Source organism: Salmo trutta, chromosome 14, assembly GCF_901001165.1.
Source record: "Salmo trutta chromosome 14, fSalTru1.1, whole genome shotgun sequence".
Lineage (NCBI taxonomy): Eukaryota > Metazoa > Chordata > Actinopteri > Salmoniformes > Salmonidae > Salmo > Salmo trutta.
The window spans coordinates 43,547,394-43,566,304 of record NC_042970.1 but is presented as its reverse complement, the minus strand read 5'-3'; the positions used below and the strand labels follow the sequence as shown (position 1 = coordinate 43,566,304).

General features: G+C 42.4%; 1 protein-coding gene across 1 annotated transcript; it reads right to left on the bottom strand.

Moving 5' to 3' along the window:
• Positions 1–18: 18 nt before the first annotated feature.
• Positions 19–17,180, bottom strand: LOC115208134 (parathyroid hormone 4-like). The gene is made up of 3 exons (XM_029775970.1): positions 17,007–17,180; positions 2,016–2,104; positions 19–1,716 (listed from the first exon to the last, which is right to left on the bottom strand). Exons 2-3 carry the CDS (start codon positions 2,099–2,101, stop codon positions 1,404–1,406), a joined length of 399 nt encoding a protein of 132 aa, XP_029631830.1. The 5' UTR covers positions 2,102–2,104; positions 17,007–17,180; the 3' UTR covers positions 19–1,403.
• Positions 17,181–18,911: the final 1,731 nt, after the last annotated feature.

Sequence of the window (18,911 nt, the reverse complement as noted above, 5' to 3'; positions counted from 1 at the left end):
CCTTTTTCTTGTTGTGACAACTAAAGCCATCTACTTTCCTTTAAATGATACATCCCCTGGTCTACAAGTTTCCACATAATCATCTCCACTAATAGGTTGAAAACCCAGTTAGAATCCATGGAACTCTGAGAGCAGAAATCCTTGGCTGTTGAGTTATCTAGACAAAAGCCTAGCTCCAGCCGACTTTTAAGAGGACTGCCTCTAGTCTCCCGATGGGACAAACGAGCGCCAATCAGCCACTATTCACAGATTAGAGGGGTTACAGATTAGAGTGGTTCTATAATAGAGTGGTTCTATTAAAAGACTGTGGAATGTTCATCACACATTATTTACAGCACTGATACACTGGGAACATGTGAACGACCATCAGAGACAGGGGAGTCAAAGCAATCTGCAGATATTTCTGGGTCTTGGTTAATAAAGACATTTAACAGAACATTAGAGTAAATTAAGAATCAATTAAAAATGATTGCGATCATCGTCAAGCGGATAAAGAAAAAGTATTTTAATGAGACGACCATGCATTGTTGCATACAGCACTAGTTGACATTTACAGTACATCTTCACAGAGATCCAACCTGGTCTCAGAGCATTTAGTATTATTCTGCATGTAAATCCGAGTCACTCCATTTAGTATGATATGCTACCTTTCATATTGTATGTATTAATTTGTGGATGTCCATCACCCATTTCACATGATTTGTTACAAATTAAAATTCATATTATGTGTTACGAATTTACAGAACCTACAATATGTTATGAATTTGAAAAACATACAATATGTTTATCATTTTCAAAATGTATGATAAGTTACGAATTCTAACTAGGTATCTAACGTTAGGTAGCTGGCTAAAGTTAGCTAGAATAGGGGTTGAGGTTAGGGCTTAGGGTTACGTTTAGGACTTAGGTCAAAGGGTTAAGGTTATAGTTAGGGTTAAGTTTAGCTAAAAGGGTTAAGGTTAGGGGAACGATCAGCTAAAAGGGTTAGGGGAAGGGTTAGCTAACATGCTAAGTAGTTGCAAAGTAGCTAAAAAGTAGTAAGTAGTTGAAAAGTTGCTAATTAGCAAAAATGCTCAAGTTGTCCTTGATGACATTCAAACACGCAACCTTAAGGTTGCTAGACATTCGCATTATACGCCCACCCACCCTACTTTAGTTCATTTGAGTGTCCCGGATTTGCATTTACTATGTTACATCTAGTCTATGAGACCAGGCTGAGAGATCTAATGGGTGAAAAACATGTCAAAAATAGCAGGCTCAAAGCAGATAGCCATGAATAAAAGTCATGGTCTGTTTTACTTTCATGTGCAGACTTTCAGTAGGCTAACATACTCATTGACAATCAAAGCAGCGACACAGAATGCGAAATAGAGATGGTTCTGGGAGTTGAGGAGTTGCGGGGTCTATGGTTCCCCCTCAGAGAGGTCCATGAGGTTGGGGCTGAAGAAGTTTTTCATAAGTCTCTCCAGTGACCCCTTGTGGTTGTTGCTGGCCTCCCCAGATTGTGAGCCAGCAGAGTGTGGTTTGAGGGCAGGGGAGAGGCCCGGGGTGTAGCCTGGGATGGGGTTCAGTACGGTGCGGGGCAGCAGGGAGGAGGAGCGGGTCTGGGCGGTGTGGAGCCCCTCCATGGCACTGGACAACCAGATGAGTCTCTTCAGGCTCTGGATGGTCCTGCCACGGTCATGCATCAGCTGGTGCTCCGTTACCGCTCGCCTGCTGGAGTGGAGAGGAGGGGAGGAGTGGAGAGGAGTAGAGGAAAGGAGAGAAGAGGAGGGGTGAGGGGCAGAGAATATATGTATTATTAAGCAGGGAGGGAGAGGAGTACAGTAATGTCTTCTGAAAATAATGTGATAGAAAGATGATAAAGCAGGAGAGACAAGGAGGAGAGAGCTGCAGTGTGTAGTTTGCTCGCAACAAATACAAGGTGTGAAAAATAGACTTCAGGAACATTCAGCATGTTCAAAAGTATAAAAAAACAATAAAGGAATAAACCTTAAGAGGAACCAGAGACTTACCTTTCATTCTCCTGACAGTGACCGACTGTGAAGACGACAAGAACCATGACAGCAACCGACTGCACATGCTTTTGGGATACCAGCATCGTCTGCAGAGATCAAACGTTCACAACAACTTCATGTAATTCCTCAAAACTCACTGGGGCCATTCTTGCGAACATTAGAAAAAGTTTCATTTGAAACGTTCTCTGCCTGTCAAAATGCGCGTCAGCCAATTAAAATCGTTGATGTAGTTGCACGTGATCAAACGCTACATGTTAGCTGTTCCCATTACATAACCTGGCACATGTATCCCCATGCTAACCTGAGCAGTGTCAGTGATTATTTCCTGTAACAAATTCTGCATCCTTGACTAGTGTAATGGGTTGAAGTTTGTTGTTCTTGAATACAGCCTTCTGCCTCTGTCAGTCACAGGTGTACCTCACTCTATTTAAGGGCGTGATTCTAAAATCTGTGCTTAACTTTTGTTTCAGAGTATACCCTAACAATGGTAAAGGTTGGCATGTCATAGGAGGACGGGAGAGGCGCCCACGGTGTAGCGAAAATTGATTGAAATCGTTAGTGATGTTCAATGGCAAGAGTGCCCATCTCTGTTGGTGCCGCTCTCCTTCTCCCCTGGCGTGCCCTCCTGGGTTGTTGGTATGTTTTGTATGTTGGCCGGAGTTAAACAACTTAAATGTGATACCGAGGGCCTTCAAAAGGGGGGCCAGTTGCCCGTCCCTGTTATACCCGCTCTGTATCCGCAAGCTGTTGGCTAGAGCGCACCTGCCAATAGCAGTGGGCACGTTTGTTATATGATACAAAAATGTGTTCAGTGAGGCCATTCTACTGCCAATGTTTGTCTATGGAGATTGCATGGCTGTGTGCTCGATTTTATACACTTGTCAGCAACGGGTGTGACTGAAATAGCCGAATCCACTAATTTGAATTGGTGTTCACATACTTTTGTGCATATACAGTGCATTTGGAAAGTATTCAGACCCCTTGACTTTTTCCAAATTTTGTTACGTTACAGCCTTATTCTAAAATTGATTAACTTGCTTTTTTCCCCTCATCAATCTACACACAATACCCCATAATGACAAAGCGAAAACAGGTTTTTAGAAATGTTTGCAAATGTATACAACAAAAACAGAAATACCTTCTTTACATATGTATTCAGGCCCTTTGTTATGAGACTCGAAATTGAGCTCAGGTGCATCCATTTTCCATTGATCATCCTTGAGATGTTTCTACAACTTGATTGGAGTCCACCTGTGGTCAATTCAATTGATTGGGCATGATCTGGAAAGGCACACACCTAGGCTGTCTATATAAGGTCCCACAGTTGACAGTGCGTGTCAGAGCAAAAACCAAGACATGAGGTCAAAGGCATTGTCTGTAGAGCCCCCGAGACAGGATTGTGTCAAGGCACAGATCTGGGGAAGGGTACCAAAACATTTCTGCAGCATTGAAGGTCTACAAGAACACAGTGGCCATCATTCTTAAATGGAAGACGTTTGGAACCACCAAGTCTCTTCCTAGAGCTGGCCGCCCAGCCAAACTGAACAATCGGGTCTTTACGGTAAAGTGGCCAGATGGAAGCCAGTCCTCAGTAAAAGGCATATGACAGCCAGCTTGAAGTTTGCCAAAAGCCACCTCTGGTCTGATGAAACCAAGATAGAACTCTTTGGCCTGAATGCCAAGTGTCACGTTTGGAGGAAACGTGGTACCATCCCTAAGGTGAAGCATGGTGGTGACAGCATCATGCAGTCGGGATGTTTTTCAGTGGCATGGACTGGGAGACTAGTCACGATCAAGGGAAAGATGAACGGAGCAAAGTACAGAGAGATCCTTGATGAAAACCAGCTCCAGAGTGCTCAGGACCTCAGACTGGGGCAAAGGTTTACCTTCCAACAGGACAACAACCCTAAGCGCACAGCCAAGACACTTCAGCAGTAATACATTTATGAACTTCTTTGAGGAAAAGATCATGATCATTAGAAAGCAAATTACGGACTCCTCTTTAAATCTGGGTATTCCTCCAAAGCTCCATTGTCCTGAGTCTGCACAACTCTGCCAGGACCTTGGATCAAGGGAGATACTAAAGTGTTTTAGTACTATATCTCTTGACACAATGATGAAAATAATCATGGCCTCCAAACCCTCAAGCTGCATACTGGACCCTATTCCAACTAAACTACTGAAAGAGCTGCTTCCTGTGCTTGACCCTCCTATGTTGAACATAATAAACGGCTCTCTATCCACCGGATGTGTACCAAGCTCACTAAAAGTGGCAGTAATAAAGCCTCTCTTGAAAAAGCCGAATCTTGAACCAGAAATTATAAAAAACTATCGGCCTATATCGAATCTTCCATTCCTCTCAAAAATTTTAGAAAAAGCTGTTGCACAGCAACTCACTGCCTTCCTGAAGACAAACAATGTATACGAAACGCTTCAGTCTGGTTTTAGACCCCATCATAGCACTGAGACTGCACTTGTGAAGGTGGTAAATGACCTTTTAATGACGTCAGATCGAGGCTCTGCATCTGTCCTCGTGCTCCTAGATCTTAGTGCCGCTTTTGATACCATCGATCACCACATTCTTCTGGAGAGATTGGAAAGCCAAATTGGTCTACATGGACAAGTTCTGGCCTGGTTTAGATCTTATCTGTCAGAAAGATATCAGTTTGTCTCTGTGAATGGTTTGTCCTCTGACAAATCAATTGTAAATTTCGGTGTTCCTCAAGGTTCCGTTTTAGGACCACTATTGTTTTCACTATATATTTTACCTCTTGGGGATGTCATTCGAAAACATAATGTTAAATTTCACTGCTATGCGGACGACACACAGCTGTACATTTCAATGAAACATGGTGAAGCCCCAAAATTGCCCTCGCTAGAAGCCTGTGTTTCAGACATAAGGAAGTGGATGGCTGCAAACTTTCTACTTTTAAACTCGGACAAAACAGAGATGCTTGTTCTAGGTCCCAAGTAACAGAGATCTTCTGTTCAATCTGACAATTAATCTGGATGGTTGTACAGTCGTCTCAAATAAAACTGTGAAGGACCTCGGTGTTACTCTGGACCCTGATCTCTCTTTTGAAGAACATATCAAGACTGTTTCAAGGACAGCTTTTTTCCATCTACGTAACATTGCAAAAATCAGAAACTTTCTGTCCAAAAATGACGCAGACAAATGTATCCATGCTTTTGTTACTTCTAGGCTGGACTACTGCAATGCTCTACTTTCCGGCTACCCGGATAAAGCACTAAACAAACTTCAGTTAGTGCTAAATACGGCTGCTAGAATCCTGACTAGAACCAAAAAATGTGATCATATTACTCCAGTGCTAGCCTCCCTACACTGGCTTCCTGTTAAGGCAAGGGCTGATTTCAAGGTTTTACTGCTAACCTACAAAGCATTACATGGGCTTGCTCCTACCTATCTTTCCGATTTGGTCCTGCCGTACATACCTACACGTACGCTACGGTCACAAGACGCAGGCCTCCTAATTGTCCCTAGAATTTCTAAGCAAACGGCTGGAGGTAGGGCTTTCTCCTATAGAGCTCAATTTTTATGGAATGGTCTGCCTACCCATGTGAGAGACGCAGACTCAGTCTCAACCTTTAAGTCTTTACTGAAGACTCATCTCTTCAGTAGGTCCTATGATTAAGTATAGTCTGGCCCAGGAGTGTGAAGGTGAACGGAAAGGCAACGAACCGCCCTTGCTGTCTCTGCCTTGCCGGTTCCCCTCTTTCCACTGGGATTCTCTGCCTCTAACCCTATTACAGGGGCTGAGTCACTGACTTACTGGTGTTCTTCCATGCTGTCCATAGGAGTGGTGCGTCACTTTAGTGGGTTGAGTCACTGACGTGGTCTTCCTGTCTGGGTTGGCGCCCCCCCCTTGGGTTGTGCCATGGCGGAGATTTTTGTGGGTTATACTCGGCCTTGTCTTCGGACGGTAAGTTGGTGGTTGTAGACATCCCTCTAGTGGTGTGGGGGCTGTGCTTTGGCAAAGTGGGTGGGGTTATATCCTGCCTGTTTAGCCCTGTCCGGGGGTATCATCGGATGGGGCCACAGTGTCTTCTGATCCCTCCTGTCTCAGCCTCCAGTATTTATGCTGCAGTAGTTTATGTGCCGGGGGGCTAGGGTCAGTCTGTTACATCTGGAGTATCCTCTTGTCTTATCCGGTGTCCTGTGTGAATTTAAATATGCTCTCTCTAATTCTCTCTTTCTCTCTTTCTTTCTTTCTCTCGGAGGACCTGAGCCCTAGGACCATGCCTCGGGACTACCTGGCATGATGACTCCTTGCTGTCTCCAGTCCACCTGGCCATGCTGCTGCTCCAGTTTCAACTGTTCTGCCTGCGGCTACGGAACCCTGACCTGTTCACCGGACGTGCTTGTTGCACCCTCGACAACTACAATGATTATTATTATTTGACCATGCTGGTCATTTATGAACATTTTAACATCTTGACCATGTTCTGTTATAATATCCACCCGGCACAGCCAGAAGAGGACTGGCCACCCCTCATAGCCTGGTTCCTCTCTAGGCTTCTTCCTAGGTTTTTGGCCTTTCTAGGGAGTTTTTCCTAGGGAGTTTTTCCTAGCCACCGTGCTTCTTTCACATGCATTGCTTGCTGTTTGGGGTTTTAGGCTGGGTTTCTGTACAGCACTTTGAGATTTCAGCTGATATACGAAGGGCTATATAAACAAATTTGATTTGATTTGATTTGATTTGAGGAGTGGCTTCGGGACAAGTCCCTGAATGTCTTTGAGTGGCCCAGCCAAAGCCCGGACTTGAACCTGATCTAACATCTCTGGGGAGACCTGAAAATAGCTGTGCAGCAATGTTCCCCATCCAACCTGACAGAGCTTGAGAGGATCTGCAGAAAATAATGGGAGAAACTCCCCAAATACAGGTGTGCCAAGCTTGTAGCTTCATACCCAATAAGACTCAAGGCTGTAATCATTGCCAAAGGTGCTTCAACAAAGTATTGAGTAAAGGGTCAGATACTTATGTAAATGTAATATTTCCGTTTTGACTTTGTCATTATGGGGTATTGTGTGTAGATTGATTGTGAAAAACAATGTAATCCATTTTTTTAAATAGGCTGTAACGTAACAAAATGTGGAAAAAGTCAAGGGGTCTGAATACTTTTTGAATGCACTGTATTGTTAATATTTATATATAGATATACATATCTATATATATATTTTTTAATTGACCTCATGTTAATTTTAGTGCTAAATGGATATTGATTACTGCATTGTTGGGTTTGGAGCTTGCAATTAAGGCATTTCACTGTACTTGTGAAAGTGACATTTTAAAACGGATCTGGAAAGCTGCAATTCATTTTATGATACCTGAACATACTGCAGAATAATTGAAAGCCATTTGCAAAATTTGCAAACAGTAAGTTGGATGCTTACCAAAAACAACTTTGAACCTCTTTGTTCATCTGAGGGCAAGTGTTCTTGTTTCAAACACACTATGCCATCTTTAAAGAGATAGGTTACTCAGAATACAAAGTAACATGATTTTCAACCTACCTTAGCTGTAGTCAGGGCCGGATTACCAAACGGGGGCCCACCTCAAGGGGGCCCACAACCCCCCGCCCCCCAAAAAATGTGTCAGGGGGGGCCCCAGATGGCATATGCTAGTAAAATGTATGGAATTACAGGATTACAACTTTCTCAACTGCATGGAAAAATGTGTAGAAGAACCAAAAATTTGCTTTAAAATGGCAAAATTCTCTCTCAGCCTCCTGTCATAATGTGAACAAAAGCATGAGGTGAGCTATGAAACAACGCCATTTTTTCTGCCCAAAGGTAAAAAGTGTAGAATTGCAGGATATTAGCTTTTTCTTAAAAAAAAGGTCTGTGCCCCGGGGCCTCAAATGCTGTAGTCCGGCACTGGCAGTAATTGATTTAAGCAGGCAGTCACCCTTTCAACACTTAATAGCCATATTTTGTTACTGTTAGCATTCTCAGTAACACTTTACACTTTACATTGTTATATAATACTTTGGTAATTGCATAGCAATGAGCTGAGAGTACAAAAGGAACAGTGACTGTAATAACTCCATTATTATGCAATTTCCAAAGTCCTATGTCACAATGTTTCGATTGTAATCAAAGTTACTACACATGTATAAGAACTTTATGTCAAGTGTTAGTGTATTACCTTTGTCTCACTCATTCTGAAAATATATCTGTTAGTCATTTTGAAGCTGTAAAAGTGGTCTGTACTAGTGTTGAGATGATTCCATTTTCCTCATGTTAGGTGCTTATGATCATACATTTAGACTAATTCAACTAACTGTTGTAGTTTTTGGTAGCCATCAATTACACCGTTTTCTCATTCAAATAACTCAAATATATTCAAAATATTTTCAAATATTCATTGATTTTCTGAGACCTGTATTTGAATATATTTTTTGGGGTTGCCTTTTAGTTAACTCTATATAAAGTACTGTATTGGTCAGTGGCGATTTTAGCATGTAAAACTTTGTGGGGATTTTAAAAGATTTTTTGATGCACACCAGCAAAGCCACTACACTACACAACATACCACTAAACAATACATTAATTGCACTATAATGGTGACAAACCGTGCCTAAAAACTGTTAGGGCCTACATAAAACTGTCCTAACAGCAGTCCCAACACCTTACCACTGCTACACCTGGCTTTCAGCGGAGCCTTGTCTGGCAGCGAAACAGTTAATTCAGCCTCATTTACTTCCTGGCATATTACATAATTTATGCAGCAGCATACACTACACTTTTGGACTCACCTTGTTTTGCTGTGCTCACTTGAACAGGAAGGTGTGTTGGCGGTCCTTCGTGGGCAAATTTTGTCATTAAACTTTGTCATCAAAGTCTAGCATTCTCTGGATTTATGGTGCTTTCAGGACAACTGGGAACTCTGGAAAAAAAAGGGTTGACTCATGATGACGTCAGTGATCTTCAGGTCGGAGCTCGAGAAAGAGGCCCATAGTTCCCGACTTGCAATTCCGAGTTGGATGACTGTTCAAGAAGTATTTTCCCAGTGGGAGCTCGTTTTTTTTCTCGAGTTCCCAGTTATCTTGAACTCACTGAAGTCTGAGATTTCCAGTTGTTTTGAGCACGGCAGAAGTCATGCTGGACTGACAGTATGGCCAATATTGAATGTTTATCCTTTTAAGCTTGGAGAAGTGACCCTTAAACCCAGACTTGGACCACACACTCACTCCACTGAATAGCAGGCTAGTGATTGCTTTGCAATGCTTGTAGTTAGCCACTGATTCCTTCCAAACCACTCATTGTTGAATTTGCGATTTCCAACTTGTTGTGTATTGTTTGTGTCCAATGGCCGATGAGCACCGATACAGTTGATCTATTATTTCTCTTCATAAGACAAGAAATGAAAAGGATTTGCCAGTAGATTGCCTTAATTCATGATGATGAATGCTAGCTAAGATGTGATTTTGAAAGTATGATATCCAATCAAAGATACTGTGGATATGTGATTTTACCTTATTTTATCTGTGGCCAATGACTTTGAGCCTTCTTGGATGGGCATTTTTGAGCTCTAACCGTAGATTTTGTGGTGACGTAGTGTTCCCATTAGTGACATAACACTGAGCCAATCACAGCGCAACTATAGAACATTACCAACCCCTAGGCTCTGTAATTTCCGCTGGCTGCCCCACCACCACAGAAAGCACTAAGCTAGGCTGAAACACCTGCATTTTGGAGATTCCTTATTCAAGAAAGCAAAAAAGAGACCATGTTTGTATGCAGCTTTATTAACTCAATGATTTAATATTATTTTTTTACATTATTTGCAAACTGATTAATGCCAAAATAACATGCAAAACAGGCACTAAAAATAGATATCTATATTTTAGCTAAACAGGCTTGGCTCAAAACAGGTGCTCTGACCCACCTGCCCTTGATGACGGGTCGCTACTGGTATTGGTGCATTTTGATTTTGTGTGCGGCCCTGGGTTGGCCTTGGTTTTAGGGAGCCTCTGAAGCCTGGTGTGCGCTGTGGTGTTTGGGTGAGTGGGATTGAGATGCGCTAAGGAGTGGTACTTGGCACGGTTGTGTCCATAATGGCGGTGCCCGCTGCCATCACAGTGTGTGTGGCGTGTAGCCTGGCAGCTGGATAAGTATGTGTGTCAGGTTGGAGGTGTCACTGCCTTAAGGGAAGTTGGAGGGGGATGTTGCTGAGAAGAGTGCTTCTCTGTTACGGAGCTTATGGCTGCCTCAGTGACAGTACATGGTTGAGCATAGAGGGACTGGGTTCTTCGTTCGGTTCGGCTGTGGGGTGCAGGCCGAGAAATGGCCCATGCCATCAGTGTAACCAATGAGCGCGTAAGAGCCGCTTTTTGGTCAATCTGACGTCGTCTGTGGTGGCCGTGTAGCATTTAATGAGATGCGGTCTCCGCAGAAGTCAGAGCATTCTTACCTCTTGTGTTTCGCATAGCTGTTGTGAAGGGAGTTGTCAAGGAAGTGAGTTTGTGTTTTACAGAACCTACCGCCCTCATCTACCATCAACCAATCATGTCGATAATGAACTATACGGACCGCTCCGCACTGTTACAAAATTTGGGAGGCACATCAAGAGTCAGTACGAAGCACGAACCCTAAGTACAGAGCCTCCAGATCGCATTTCCAGAGCAAGCATAACTTGGCTTCAAGTTGCTGATGAGGAGCTCCAGTAAGTAGGCCTATTATTGTTAACATTTGGCAACTGATCCTATGCACCAAGTATTTTTTTAAATATACTGCTCAAAAAAATAAAGGGAACACAAAAATAACACATCCTAGATCTGAATGAATGAAATAATCTTATTAAATACTTTTTTCTTTACATAGTTGAATGTGCTACAACAAAATCATACAAAAATAATCAATGGAAATCCAATTTATCAACCCATGGAGGTCTGGATTTGGAGTCACACTCAACATTAAAGTGGAAAACCCCACTACAGGCTGATCCAACTTTGATGTAATGTCCTTAAAACAAGTCAAAATGAGGCTCAGTAGTGTGTGTGGCCTCCACATGCCTGTATGACCTCCCTACAACACCTGGGCATGCTCCTGATGAGGTGGCGGATGGTCTCCTGAGGGATCTCCTCCCAGACCTGGACTAAAGCATCCGCCAACTCCTGGACAGTCTGTGGTGCAACTTGGCGTTGGTGGATGGAGCAAGACATGATGTCCCAGATGTGCTCAATTGGATTCAGGTCTGGGGAACGGGCGGGCCAGTCCATAGCATCAATGCCTTCCTCTTGCAGGAACTGCTGACACACTCCAGCCACATGAGGTCTAGCATTGTCTTGCATTAGGAGGAACCCAGGGCCAACCCACCAGCATATGGTCTCACAAGGGGTCTGAGGATCTCATCTCGGTACCTAATGGCAGTCAGGCTACCTCTGGCGAGCACATGGAGGGCTGTGCGGCCCCCCAAAGAAATGCCACCCCACACCATGACTGACCCACCGCCAAACCGGTCATGCTGGAGGATGTTGCAGGCAGCAGAACGTTCTCCACGGCGTCTCCAGACTCTGTCACGTCTGTCACATGCTCAGTGTGAACCTGCTTTCATCTGTGAAGAGCACAGGGCGCCAGTGGCAAATTTGCCAATCTTGGTGTTCTCTGGCAAATGCCAAACGTCCTGCACGGTGTTGGGCTGTAAGCACAACCCCCACCTGTGGACGTCGGGCCCTCATACCACCCTCATGGAGTCTGTTTCTGACCGTTTGAGCAGACACATGCACATTTGTGGCCTGCTGGAGGTCATTTTGCAGAGCTCTGGCAGTGCTCCTCCTGCTCCTCCTTGCACAAAGGCGGAGGTAGCGGTCTTGCTGCTGGGTTGTTGCCCTCCTACGGCCTCCTCCACATCTCCTGATGTACTGGCCTGTCTCCTGGTAGCGCCTCCATGCTCTGGACACTATGCAGACAGACACAGCAAATCTTCTTGCCACAGCTCGCATTGATGTGCCATCCTGGATGAGCTGCACTACCTGAGCCACTTGTGTGGGTTGTAGACTCCGTCTCATGCTACCACTAGAGTGAAAGCACCGCCAGCATTCAAAGTGACCAAAACATCAGCCAGGAAGCATAGGAACTGAGAAGTGGTCTGTGGTCCCCACCTGCAGAACCACTACTTTATTGGGGGTGTCTTGCTAATTGCCTATAATTTCTACCTGTTGTCTATTACATTTGCACAACAGCATGTGACATTTATTGTCAATCAGTGTTGCTTCCTAAGTGGACAGTTTGATTTCACAGAAGTGTGATTGACTTGGAGTTATATTGTGTTGTTTAAGTGTTCCCTTTATTTTTTTGAGCAGTGTTTAATTATGAAGATGAAACAAATTATCTATGAAAAGAACTGTGCCAGGGCGCACGAGAGAGTAGGATATGATGTATTATAGAGTCTGGCGAGCTACAGTACCAGTCAAAAGTTTGGACACACCTGCTCATTCAAAGGTTTTTCTTTATTTTTACAATTTTCTACATTGTAGAAAATTAGTGAAGATTTCAAAGCTATGAAATAACATATATGGAATCATGTAGTAACCAAAAAAGTGTTAAACAAATCGATTTTATAGTTGAGATTCTTCAAGTAGCCACCCTTTGCCTTGATGACAGCTTTGCACACTCTTGGCATTCTCTCAACCAGCTCCATGAGGTAGTCACCTGGAATGCATTTCAATTAACAGATGTGCCTTGTTAAAAGTTAATTTGTGGAATTTCTTTCCTTCTTAATGCGTTAGAGCCAATCAGTTATGTGACCAGGTAAGGTTGGGATACAGAAGATAGCCCTATTTGGTAAAAGACCAAGTCCATATTATGGCAAGAACAGCTCAAATAAGCAAAGAGAAATGACAGTCCATCATTACTTTAAGCCACGAAGTTCAGTCAATCCGGAAAATTTCAAGAACTTTTAAAGTTTCTTCAAGTGCAGTAACAAAAATCATCAAGTGCTATGATGAAACTGGCTCTCATGAGGACCGCCACAGAAAAGGAGACCCAGAGTTACCTCTGCTGCAAAGGATAGGTTCATTAGTTACCAGCTTCAGAAATTGCAGCCAAAATAAATGCTTCACAGAGTTCAAGTAACAGACACATCTCAACATCAACTGTTTAGAGGAGACTGCGTGAATCAGGCCTTCATGGTCAAATTGATGCAAAGAAACCATTACTAAAGGACACCAGTAAGAAGAAGAGGCTTGCTTGGGCCAAGAAACACGAGCAGTGGACATTAGACCACTGGAAATCTGTCCTTTGGTCTGATGAGCCCAAATTTTAGATCTTTGGTTCCAACCACCGTGTCTTTGTGAGATGCAGAGTAGGTTAACGGATTATCTCTGCATGAGTGGTTCCCACCGTGAAGCATGGAGGAGGTGTGGTGGTGCTTTGCTGGTGACACTGTCTGTGATTTATTTAGAATTCAAGGCACACTTAACCAGCATGGCTACCACAGCATTTTGCAGTGATGCGCCATCCCATCTGGTTTGCGCTTAGTGGGACTATCATTTTATCATTTTCAGCAGGACAATGACCCAACACACTTCCAGGCTGTGTAAGGGCTATATGACCAAGAAGGAGAGTGATGGAGTGCTGCATCAGATGATCTGGCCTCCACAATCACCCGACCTCAACCCAATTGAGATGAGGATGAGTTGGACTGCAGAGTGAAGGAAAAGCAGCCAACAAGTGCTCAGCATACAGTATGTGGGAACTCCTTCAAGACTGTTGGAAAAGCATTCCAGGTGAAGCTAGTTGAGAGAATGCCAAGAGTGTGCAAAGTTGTCATCAAGGCAAAGGGTGGCTACTTTGAAGAATCTCAAATATAAAATATATTTTGATTTGTTTAACACTGTTTTGGTTACTACATGATTCCATGTGTTATTTCATAGTTTTGAAGTCTTTACTATTATTCTGTAGAAAATAGTAAAAATAAATAAAAACCCTTGAATGAGTAGGTGTGTCAAAACTTTTGACTGGTACTGTATATGTTTATGGTCCCCAAGTGAACTGACTGGTGATGAGAAGCTGGAGAAAATATGAAGAAACAAGAAGTTGACGAGATTACATCCCTTTTCGCTCTGTCTTTTTGATATTTACTATCCCGTAAGTATCTCTTGAGTGTGCCTTTTGCATGTTATTTGTTGCCCAAACCTTGATTTATAGTGTGTTTTTGCATTATTACCCTTTACCCTTATTTTATCCTTATTTCTTGCAGAGATTTTGAGTAGAGTGCTTTTTTTTTCACTTTGTGTCGAATATGAGGACACATTCCAAAATTAGGGTGGAAGGGATTGAAGTTTGTTGTGGTTCTTGAACACAGCCTCCTGCGTCTGTCAGTCACAGGTGCACCTCATTCTAATAATAAAAAAACGTAAGTCGATAGATGCGCCTGTGGCCCGTGAGTCAAACAGTAACATCATTTTGGATATTGAATAGCTCCCGATGTGTTTATGCTAGAGCCTTACTGTTTGTTGGAGTGGCTGCAGCTCAATCACCTTTCTGCCATTGCAAAGATTGCGCATGACATGGGGATTGTGAAAGTAGTGTTTTTCTACACATGAGAGGATCCGGACAAGAAAATTGTCACAATCGTCTATAAAATCTGAACCGTTTGAGCTACAAACTAATAAGTCACCAATATCGAAAGGTATTCAGGGGAGTCATCTGAAGGTATCCCATTAAATGGCACAAAGAGCATAGGGGGTAAAAAGTGCCACAAATAAAGTTACCCAACATGGGTCTAAAACAATTTTTTTCCTGAGTTTTCATATCTCTCAGATATAGGACAGACACTTTAAAATCTTATTCCTAAGGATTTATTTTCTGTTTTTCCATGTACAAATGTAATATTCAATGTGTTTCTATGGGCTACAACAGTAAAGGCCAAATTCAATGTTTCATAATTTTTGTCCTTAAAATCAAATGGCAAAATGATCCATTTTATGACCATCTTCCAACAATTACATATGTTAGCTTCATTGATAAAAGGCTTAGACCTACAGGAGCTGTTGGTATAAAAGCTGTGATTTCCTTTTGTTTCAGGGGCTCCCCTAACATTGTAAAGACTGGCATGTCATGGGAGGATGGGAGCAGTGACCATGGTGTAGCTCAAATGGAGGAGTTTAATGTTCGATGGCAAGAGTGCACGTCTCCATTGGTGCCGCTCTCTATCTCCCTTGACGTGCCCTCCTGGATTGTTGGTATGTATGTTTTGTATGTTGGCCAGTTCAACAGAACTTAAACGTGATACCTTGATTATTGAATGATGATGATGATGATGATATTGATGATGGTATAACTCTGATTCCTTGGCCAGAAGATTCTGTGCAGAGTGCTATGCGCTGAAGATGATTGTTCCAGTCTAAGCTTTCTATTAGTCCTATTGTGAATCAAATCTATATTTGTGTATTATACCTGGCCTGTTTATTCCCATGCTCTACTCCTGATTTGAAGAACTTGTGTTGAAGTTAAGTCCTGATGACTTCCTGCTCGTGTATAACAAAGGCGGTGTAGTATTGGCTACAGGAATAGATATTTAGGTGTAAATCCCCCACGTTACACTAGGCTACTACTAAAATTAGACAAAATTCTAAAAGGCATGTTTTCACATATGACAAAATTACAAGTTTTTGCTAAACTGTTTCGCACACATCCATGTGCTTTAATGGGAAAAAAACAAAGGTCTATACAACATTTAAGTTTATCGTACATCATTAACCGTGGGTTCGAGCCCCCGCTCACATCAGGCATTTTTTTTTTAAGGAAAACACCACTTCTGGTCCTCGATGCTCAATTCAAATAACATATATATGACTAAGTGGATGATTATAATAATGGATATAACATGTTGTATATGTAATTGTAGGCCTAAACATCTACGTAATATAGCCTATAGTAGAGATGGTCATTTATGTAGCGTTGCCAGTAGCCTATGTGTTGGTCTGCAAGAGGGACTCCAGCAAGAAGGTCCTCATTAAATGTATTTGTAATCTTCATTTACAAGGTTTTGGCGGCACTTCTCTTCTCAACACACTAACACAAGAAATAATTAAATACATATGTGAGTTTTGAACCCATGCCACAATCTGCAAGAATTTCAAAGAGCAAGGCACTCTGTACAGAGCGCTGTTTGAGAAATCAGTCAAGCACGCCTAATCTCATTGTTTTGATTATCACAACGTGCCGTTGGACGTCTGTTAAGGGTGCTTTCGTGAACGAATGTTGGATCAGGTCCAACTATGCCAACAATTTTATTTGGCTGATATGAAATTTGAACCGGATATAATCATGGCCAGCTGTGCAGGTTAGCACAGAGCTCTGTTGGGAACAGCTAACGAATATATGTGATCACGTGCCACTACGTCAACAATTGTAATTAGCTGATGCACATTTTGAGATGGAGAAAAAGTTTAAACTTAAACTTTTTCTAATGTTCGCAAGCGTGGCCCAATTAATTTTTTTTTATCTGCATCCTACTGTATCTCTGCCTCCATCTGCATATTCCTTTGAAAGCGAGCAACATTTTCGGTGTTCTAATGTTAATCCATCGTTTAGGTGTTCATCTGTTCATCATCAATCAAACTCTCAGAAAACACACACAAAAAATACATGTTGACTTTTAGTAATTACCAACTGGAGTAATACAGAGTTTGCTTGCATAGCCCTTGGAGAACCCACAGTTTGGGAAACCCCTTTTTTAATAAAATGATGTCATGCAGATATACATGGTAATAACAGATACTGTGAAATAATGTTGAAATGTAATGATAACAGACTTGACACATTTAAAATGAGTTACCAAAGTAATGACTACATAGTTACTCAATTCACACTTCAAGACATAATGTATGATACATTCCTGAAACAAAGTTATTACAAACGCCCGGAAATCAAGAATCTCTAGTCAGTAATGGTCAATTCTAATTCGATCTCCAGACAGTTTACCTGTGGGAAATTAGAAGGTATTAAGGTGTACTTACATAGTCCCTGATACAGCTATAGTCTTCCCTGATTCCTCAGACTCTTACTGTATTAGCCCCCAGATAGGGTGACATTAACCTTTTATACCTCTCCCTGACACACGCCTGCACACACACCATAGCTGACCTCACACATACACCCACACTCACACCCCTCGTTAATTAGGCTACACAGTCACGCACACACACACACACACACGTCACACTGCTAAAGATAAAATGTCACTCCGTTTTTTTCCCCTTCCTCAAATAGAGACACAGATCATTCTCTGCCATTGATATGCTAATATGCAGTATGTTCAAATCGCCAAGTCAATGTAGGCATAAACTCCAATCCCAAAATGGATTTTCAAAGCTTTTTGTCTAGTGTCTATACGCTTTCGACTGGTGTTTTTCCCAGAAGAGGCAGGGATGTGAGGGGAAAACGTGCAATTCATCAGATTATTTGTATCAGTATAATTGAATTCCTCTGATGTTCAGGATTTGGGGTTTGGATAGCTTTCATCAGTTGAGGTATTGTCTACATTGTCTGGTTTAATGACAGGTAGGAGGAGAAGAGGATTTATCAGCATTGTCCAACAATTTCTCTCAAAGACAATTTTGAAAGACCATTAAATGAAAAGAGAGCGCTTTGAATAGGGGTGCTTGTCATTCCAATGCATACCAAAATCAATCTTATTTACAGTGTTTGTGAAGTACAAGACAAAGGCTATTCAGCAACATCTTGATGCTTTGGGTCCTTGGGTATTGTGAGGAGCATTCGGATTCAATTTGAGTGTCAGTCAACAAACTGTAGCACAAGCATGAAGAAACAGAGAAGAGACTTTGAGTGGGCAGCAGGTTGAACTTCTCTGTTAGCATACCCACCTCTTCTCACCACTAGTTAAGATGCCTGGGCCTTAGAGCTGTTCTGTTCTTCAGGTCTCTGACATAACACAACCCTCCCCCTAATGAACCTGCCACAGTGGAGTCTCCCGTTACCACGGCACTGAGAGAGTTGCCGTTGGAAATGCAGTCGTCTTGACACCTTCCGGGCCAGGTTTCCCTAGGTGAGAAATGCAGCCTGCTGTTAAAAGTCTGTGGGCGAGAGAGAGGGAGAGAGGAGAAAAGAAAAGAAGAGCTTGGGCAGTTACGGTATGCGATTATAATGCTGGATTCTCTCACTGTTGAAGACCTCTGACCAGCAACCAACTAAACCGAACACTAATATAAACGCAACATATAAAGTGTTGGTCTCGTGTTTCATGAGGTGAAATAAAAGATCCTAGAAATGTTCAATATGCACAAAAAGCTTATTTCTCTCAAAGTTCGTGCACAAATTTGTTTACATCCCTGTTAGTGAGCATTTCTCCCTTGCCAAGATAATCCATCCACCTGACAGGTGTGGCATATCAAGAAGCTGATTAAACAGCATGATCATTACACAGGTGTACCTTGTGCTGGGGACAATAAAAGGCCACTAAAATGTGCAGGCAGAATTCAGCTGTGTTAATGCTTTACATTTCAACGGTCACCATGTTGGCAGTAACAGTTCCAACACGATTCCATTGTAGTGAGACGGCAACCCTGTGTTTTCAAACCAGGATGAGGTAACAAAGCTACTTTTAATTGATTTAAATGAAAGATTCACCCATTTTAAATATTATATCTTATTTGTGCATCTATGAGCAATGTTCTGTCTTTCCTTTAATTGTCCAACTGAGTTTAGCTGAACAACAATATTGGGTCTCAACAACGTTTCTTCAACCAATTCATTTTTTCAGAACATTGATTACTTCTAGGAGGGAAGGAAGTATGCAGTATTCATGCTCAGCCATGACCTGACCTACTGCTGCTCCATTGGTAAGGGAGTATGCAGTATTCTTGCACAGCCCTGACCTACTGCCGAATGTATAGTCCCTCTAG

Excerpts from the sequence above, each read along its gene's own strand:
- LOC115208134 (XM_029775970.1), bottom strand. The coding sequence starts at position 2,101 with ATGCTGGTATCCCAAAAGCATGTGCAGTCGGTTGCTGTCATGGTTCTT. Across the intron at positions 1,717-2,015 it reads CACTGTCAGGAGAATGAAAG|CAGGCGAGCGGTAACGGAGC; the intron begins GTAAGTCTCTGG and ends TCTCCACTCCAG.